A 7,528-nucleotide genomic window follows, 5' to 3' on the forward strand; every position below is an offset into this window, starting at 1 on the left:
TCCTGGTCATGTGAAAAAAATCATCATCAAGGTTTCTCTTTGGTGTTTTCTCTGTAAACCTTAATCTCTGTACAGGTTTTCTTTGGAATGGTTCTAATCCCCTCAACCCAGATTGTAAAATCTACTTCTTTTAGCGCCCACATCCTTTCCAGATGCTGAAAGACCCACCCCTCTCTCAGACCACTCTCACTCTTCACCTCAGAAGATAAGCGCTCACATTCTCAGTTTCAGCCTCTCTGTCTCTCTTGCCCTCAATCTCGCTACACAATACAAGCTAAGAATTTTCTCTCTCTCTCTCTCTCCCTCAGTCCCTCTATAGACAAGAAGAAATGACAGCCCTATCTCTCTCTTTCTCTCCCTCTTTCTTAAGATTGGGGTCTCTCTCCAGATAGAGAGACCCCAAACCTGCTACACCCAGAAGATATCCTTCCTGTTCCAGAGGCCCGATTCCCTCTACAGTCCAAAGCTATGATTTCTCTTTCACACTTTTGCTCTCTTGCCCAGTCTAGAACAATACGAAACTCTTACCATGCGAACCCCAACTACACCCTATCCCTCTCGATCAGAAAGAATGCCTAAGAAACCCTCCCCTCACACCTAAAAATATTACCACCTGGTCTAGCTTTAAAACCTTCGATGGAAAAAAACATCATAAAACTATTGACCTTTCTGAAATACTCCAACCACTTCAACAATCCTCTTCCCTTCAAGCTCCCCAATGACTCCATTCACCTCCTACTCTCATTATGAACTATAATCCCGCCTCACTCACCCAAGGCTCCATTCCCGACGGCCTCCAAAGTGGCCAGGTTACTCCTATCCTCAAAAAAAGCCAACTCCAGCCAGTCAGATCCCAACTACCGCCCTATATCTAAAATCCCAACTTTAGCCAAACTTAGAAAAATGTGTGCACTCACAGCTTCGCAATCACATGAAGCAATTATAACTCCTCAACCAATGTAAAGCTGGCTTCCGACCGGGTCATAGCACCAGAAAGGCCCTGGTCCACATTGTTGACAATGCCTTATGCTCACTATATCAGAAGAAATTTGGCCTACTAAAATTACTTGGCCGATCAGTGGCATTCAGCGCGGTTCATCATGATACCCTTTTGAACCTATAAGAACACAGGATGGGTCTCTTTGGTACTGTGCTAAAATGGTTCTCCTCTTTCCTGAATAATAGATCTCAGTGCATCCTAATCAACAAAGCCCTCTCTGGTCAGTCGCCAGCGTTGCTTGTCATACCCCAAGGTTCTACTCTCTCCTTGATATTGTTCAACATATTCAATGAGCACTTAACTTAAATCCTCAAACTTGCTCACATCTCCTACAACATGTATGCGGATGACACTCAACTTTACATAAAAATTGCCTCTTCCGATTACATTAATATCCTCAATAGCACCTTGACAAAAATGCAACATTGGCTGACTCATAACAACCTCATACTCAATGCCCTCAAAACAGAATTAGTATTGAAGTCACTGCCCGCCATCTCCCCTAGTATCGAAGACTGGCTCCTGCATCTTACTGTCTAGAACTGTACCCCACACATCATTGACTCTGCTAAATACTTAGGTATAATCTTGGACAATGCCCTCTCCATGAAAGCCAATACTGCCACCACCAGAGGAGCTAACCATCAACTGCATGCACTAAGGTAACTAAAACCTTCCCTTCCCCTGGCAAACCTTAATAGAGCAGTTTAAGCTCTAGTGTTATCGAAATTAGATTATGGTGGTGCTACCCTTGTGGGCCTCCCAAAAATAAAGCTTGCACCGCTGAAGGGTACTTCGAATGCGGCAGCTAGGCTCATCACATGATAAAACAAGAAGTGATCATATCACCCCTGACCTCCAGTCATTGAAATGGCTACCCTATGAGGCTAGGACCATCTCAAAATGGCATGTATGACCGATAAAGCGCTGCATCATAATATCCCCTCTTACCTGACCCTGAAACTGACCCTATCAGGTGGGAACAGATCTTCCAAAAGCACAAGTTCCCTGCTACTTACACCACAAAAATTCAACAACAAAAAAAAACCTACAACCGATCCTTCTCTGGAATTGCCCACACAATCTGGAACCCAATCCCTGACGAAATCAGATGTAACCCATCTTCATCTTTCTTCAGGAAAGAAGTCAAAATTCTACTATTCAACAAATTCCTCTCACAGTGAGGACATACCTCCCTCTCCTCATGAGTGACTCTTTCCTGCCTGCTTGTCGTTGCTTCTTATCACACCTTCGGCCATATCCACGAGAGCCGCAGTGTTTTTCTTGCATTTCCCAATCATCTCCACATTGTTCTGACACCTATCGGACTCTGCTCATACCACTACTTATGATTGTTTATGTGTTCTTAGCTCTTTTCTTTCTATTTGCTCTTGTAAATACTGTCGGACTTATACCATGTGTTTTTTTGTATATTGCCTACCGCTTTGCATCATACCCTCTTCGTTAATCTTATAAAGCGCTCTGTCACCTAAATGGGTCTAGTTTGCGATATATAAAACTCTAAATAAATAGTTTAGTCTGTCGCACTACCACAATCCCTTGCTGCCTCTCTTCCTCTTCCTTGCTTGCACTCACTGTTTCACTCTCTCTCACTATTTCACTCTCTCCCTCTCTCTCTCTCTATTCTGGGAGGACAGAAAATGATTCTGGGAGGGCAGATGGCAAAGGGAGCAGCAGATAGTTAATGCTTCATTTGAGCAGGTTGCTATCAGGACACAGTTTTTGGGACCTGCACTTATTTTTCCTCATTAGATAAAGAGAAAGAGAGGGCAAGAAATCAAAAGGGAAAGAAGGAGGAATAGAAAGAGGGTGAAGCGGCCAAAGGGGAGAAAATCAGAAGCCTGCAGGAGTGAGATAAAGGGGAGGGAGTGTCTGGTAGTGGATTAGCGCGGCAGGAGGTGGAGTGAAGAATGCGCAGTGTTGGTAATCGGCGCGCTGACATTGAATAGCGCCGGCCGTGTGCTTGTGAGCAGCGCTTTGAACACCGGTACTTCGTTCTTTTACAAATTAAGCCCTGCATATAGTCACTCACTGGCTCTGTCTTCCCTGATGGACTTCGGGAGGAAGCGCCGCATTGGGAGAAAGGAAGCGCAGTCAGTGGCAGCGCGAGGGAGTCCCTGCTGCGAAGGGGGGCTTCGGTGTCAGACTCGCCCCCTCCCCTCCCAGGCAGCACTATGTGACAGGAAAAGAGCGACATCCAATCCAGGCAGCCCGCGCCACACACCCAGGGGGCCGGTTCCGATACTGGGCATCCCCGGAGCAGGGCAGGCTGGGGGGCCCGGTAGAGCGTGTGGAGCCCGGCTCCAGAGCCCTGTAATTACCCTGCCCCATGTAGGGGCGGCAGAAGGGACCCCCAAGTGTAGAACCCGGAGAAGGCGCCACACAACCCGCAGAGCACGCGCGAGAACTCCTTGTATTGTTCACGCTTTAGCATCTTAAAATATAAAACGACCACGAGCACAACAAAAATATATCCAAATATTGACTCTGTGGCACAGTTCATAACTTGCAGGGGCAGATATTGTGCGAGGGTGTGCGACCACGAGGCAGTGGCAACGATAGAGAACGGAATTGAGGGAGAGAAAAGTCAATTCACTCTTGCACGGGTGCTGGTATCTCAGTGCCTTGCCCCGCAGTGCGGGCTGTTAACAACAAACTGGGAAATTAGAAAAAAAGGCTACACCCCTTATTGCACAATGTGCACACAACATCAAAAACACACAGTTTATCCATAATATATCATAATATATATGTACACACATATTTATATAATGCACAAATGCACAAGGAAAATATGCGCGCACAAACACACCCGCGCATCCATCACACCAGACACACAGGTGTGTGTATGTGTGGTGGCCCATGTCATAGGTACCTTCCATTCCTTCAACTCTCTGCCCACCTTAGGGGCCACATTATGTTGGGGATCTCACCCCTTGCAACGAAGAGCGCGTGTATCTCACCCATGCTGAAGGAGGTCCCTTTGGGGCGCGCCAGCTTGGACGGCGGCACTCGGTCCGTTAACCTCCCTTAAACTTGCTGTTTATCGCGACAGGGGGCCGCCGGACAAAAGAGAGCGGGCGGAGCGGGGAAGGCATGCTGCTCCAGGCGCGGCCCGGCGGCGGGGTGCTGGCCTGCGGGCCTATCCCGTGCCCCTTCTGTCTCGTTCCTGCATCCAGCGCATCTCCGGGCTCGGCGGCCGCAGCTTCGCCCTCTGTGGCGGGGGCCTCAGCGTTGTTCAGGAGGAAGGGTCCGGGGCCCGGGTTGCGCCTGCGCTCCTCATCGCCTACCATGGCTTGCAGGTGCACCCGGTGCCAGGGTGCGAGGACATCCTGGGGACTGGAGGGAACGAACAAAGCTCCGCAGGGCACAGGTGGCAGAACGCCGGTGTGAGCGCTGCTCTCCCAGACAGCTGCATCCCTCGCTGAAGGCGTTGCTGCCGAGGAGGAGGGAGGAGGGCGCTGCTTCCCTGCTGTGGTACCCAATGCCCAAACCGGGGCTGCCGGGGAGCGAGCCTGCTCCCTTGGTGATCTGTGGCACTTCTTGCTTGAAATCAGGAGCGGGAACGGTGCTGCAAGGACAGCCCCCGCAAAGTTCATTCTGTAGAGTTTTTGATTTATGTGTGCGCTTATCTATTATTGCTTATTTGTGTATTTTTGTATACCTATTTATAAATTTAGTCAATTGCATATTTGACTAAATATACAACTCCCTTCCCTTTTCTCTCTCTCTCCCTCCCTCCCTCCCTCCCTCCCTCCCTCCCTTCCTTCCTTCCTTCCTTCCTTCCTTCCTTCCTTCCTTCCTTCCTTCCTTCCTTCCTTCCTTCCTTCCTTCCTTCCCTTCCTTCCTTCCTTCCTTCCTTCCTTCCTTCCTTCCTTCCTTCCTTCCTTCCTTCCTTCCTTCCTTCCTTCCTTCCTTCCTTCCTTCCTCCCTCCCTCCTTCCTTCCCTCCCTCCCTCCCTCCCTTCCTTCCTTCCTTCCTTCCTTCCTTCCTTCCTTCCTTCCTTCCTTCCTTCCTTCCTTCCTTCCTTCCTTCCTTCCTTCCTTCCTTCCTTCCTTCCTTCCTTCCTTCCTTCCTTCCTTCCTTCCTTCCTCCCTCCCTCCCTCCCTCCCTCCCTCCCTCCCTCCCTCCCTCATTATCTTGATATTATACGGAGCTATGAGGAGTAACTATATGGTGTTTGCAGTTGAGGAGAGAGGTGATGATGCTTCTACAGAGTACCATGAAGGAGAATCGCCGAGAAGTTGTTTTATGTTTTTAGGTTTGGGAGGATTGACTGTTTGATGTTAAGAGGGACAGGCCAAGGCATTGATTGGCTGGGTTGTTGCTGTTTGTTTGTTTATTCATTTATATTTGTTTGCTTGTTTATTTATTTTTTAAATATTTTTTTTGCATACACACTGGTAGCTTACGTCTTGCAAGAGGATGAGGCATTTCTGTAAATTATTTATTTAATTAGTGGACATAACCAGTGTCACTTTAAGGATTTTGAAGGCTCCAGGCAAAGTATATTTTGGAGGCCTCATGTATGGAACATATGCCAATGTTATCACGCCTTCCAAGCCCAAAAGATGCCAAACAATACGAAATGATATGTTACATTTTAAAACAGTCACATAAAAGTTGAAATATGTAATGCCCTTTTTTGTAAAAAATCCTGAAGATGACACTGGTTATGAGAGACATAGTCAGATGTCAGAATAGAAAGAGAGAGAGAGAAAGGTTCAAATATAGAAATAGAACAGCCAGAGGTCAAACAGACAGAATTGTCAGTGTCATAGGAAGGGGCTTCGGAAGGGCGGGGCCCTTGGTAAATGCCCACTTTGTCCATGCCTTAAAACATCTCCGGACGTGTCATTTCAAACTGAATGCTCTACATAGGCACAGTAGAGGTACATAGCACGTGATATACTCATATTAACATGGACAGAAGTAGGCATTTGACGTATGAGTGATATGCACCATTTTGTGAACGCTTTCACAGTGAAGACAGACAGTTAGATGCAATTTCTGTACTAAATACAAACACATACACATGTTTACACGTTTACAGCATTTAAGAACGGCGTGAGGAGGTGATCAAATGCTGCCGCTCATAAACGGGATATGAATACTGAGAGGGGTTTAGGTAGAGAACCATGTGCCTGAAATCAGCCCTGGCCGAGCTCAGCGTGTCTGTGATTGTTGAACCTCGTTGAGAGACGAGATGCCGTTTCTGAGGGGGAGACCTCACTCTGGGACAGCTCGCTCCAGGAGGCGCCTTCCAGCCTGCAGCTTCCACCTTTGATGCCACATTCTGCAGGTACAGGTGGTGGGGGGTCAGGGGGTGTGGAAAGGTCCAGAGACGTGTGTTATGTGATTTAATTCACCATCCCACTGCCCGTGCACCCCTCACATACATAAACTCTAGCCCTGGCCTAGCGCAGCGTGTCTGTGATTGCTGAACCTCGTTGAGAGACGTGACTGCTAGAGAGCCACTGCCTCCGATGATATCACTTCCAGCGTGTTCTCCCAGAAGACCCCTCGACGAGGGTGTGGGCGCTTTATTATCTTTTTTTTCACGTGGGTTGTAAGATCATTTGAAAGTACAGTCTGCACCAGGGGGACTCACCCGGGGTCTTGGAGGCGAGGGTGAGACTCATCGATTTACAGGTTGTGCCCAGAGTACACACTACGAGGCCTTCCACTCGCCGAGCTGCTCTACCTGCGTTTTACTGCAACGGCTGACGTTTCTTTTCAGGGTTTCAGGGCACATTTTAAGGGCTATCTGGTAAATGTCATTTTAGGGACAGGTGAGGCCATCGTAATCTTATCTTCAGTCAGAACGGTGGGAAAGGCAGTCGATCTGGGGAAGTTTCATTGATGTGGTTTGAAGGTAGCACCTGTAAGTCACTCATTCTAGTTGCGTGGGTCGGTGCACCTGCTGCAGAGACCTAGGCCCCCAACTTGCACTTATGTGTGGAGCTGGAGAGCTGGTTGGTAAGGTGTGAGGTCCAAACGTTTGATCGACAGGTGTGTTCATCGAATTAGTTAAATAAAAGCAAAATAAGACTACAACACCCAGAATGCATTTCGCTAGCACACAAAAGTCCTGCACTGCTAACAGTGTCTCGAAGACCTAGAGGGAGGATGTCACTATGTTTCACTTTTGTTGTCTAATTGGCTGTGGGCTTGCTTTTCACAACCAACTTTTTGTCTCACATCTGACACTTTAGTGGAACTAGCACGTTGGACAGAGATAAGACTGCAAGTCCCAGAATGCAGCAGGTTTACTAAAGTCTCGGGCTGGGAACATAAAGCCCGTGGAAACAAAGACTAGTGTGTTAACCTTTATTTCATCCTCATAGCTAGACGTGGATAAAAGTAAACCTATTTTTATGGCATAGGAAGTGTACATTACATCCTGCTGGGGCCATGTGAGGGTCGAAAGGGATGCGTTGTAGTCCGTCTTCCATTGCGATGTCTGTCACGGTCTTTGCATCCTCAGTTTATGCTTTTGTCTAATTG

General features: G+C 47.8%; 1 protein-coding gene across 2 annotated transcripts in view; it reads right to left on the reverse strand.

Moving 5' to 3' along the window:
* Positions 1-4,274, reverse strand: part of KCNK10 (potassium two pore domain channel subfamily K member 10) — a 374,564-nt gene extending 370,290 nt beyond the window's left edge. For both annotated transcript variants that reach the window (XM_086937620.1, XM_086937619.1), the window contains exon 1: positions 3,985-4,274. In XM_086937620.1, the coding sequence (XP_086793746.1) occupies positions 3,985-3,988 (4 nt within the window). In that variant the 5' untranslated portion in view covers positions 3,989-4,274. The remainder of the gene's footprint in view (positions 1-3,984) is intronic.
* Between the last annotated feature and the right edge of the window lie 3,254 nt (positions 4,275-7,528).

This window comes from Lissotriton vulgaris, chromosome 9, assembly GCF_964263255.1.
Source record: "Lissotriton vulgaris chromosome 9, aLisVul1.2, whole genome shotgun sequence".
Lineage (NCBI taxonomy): Eukaryota > Metazoa > Chordata > Amphibia > Caudata > Salamandridae > Lissotriton > Lissotriton vulgaris.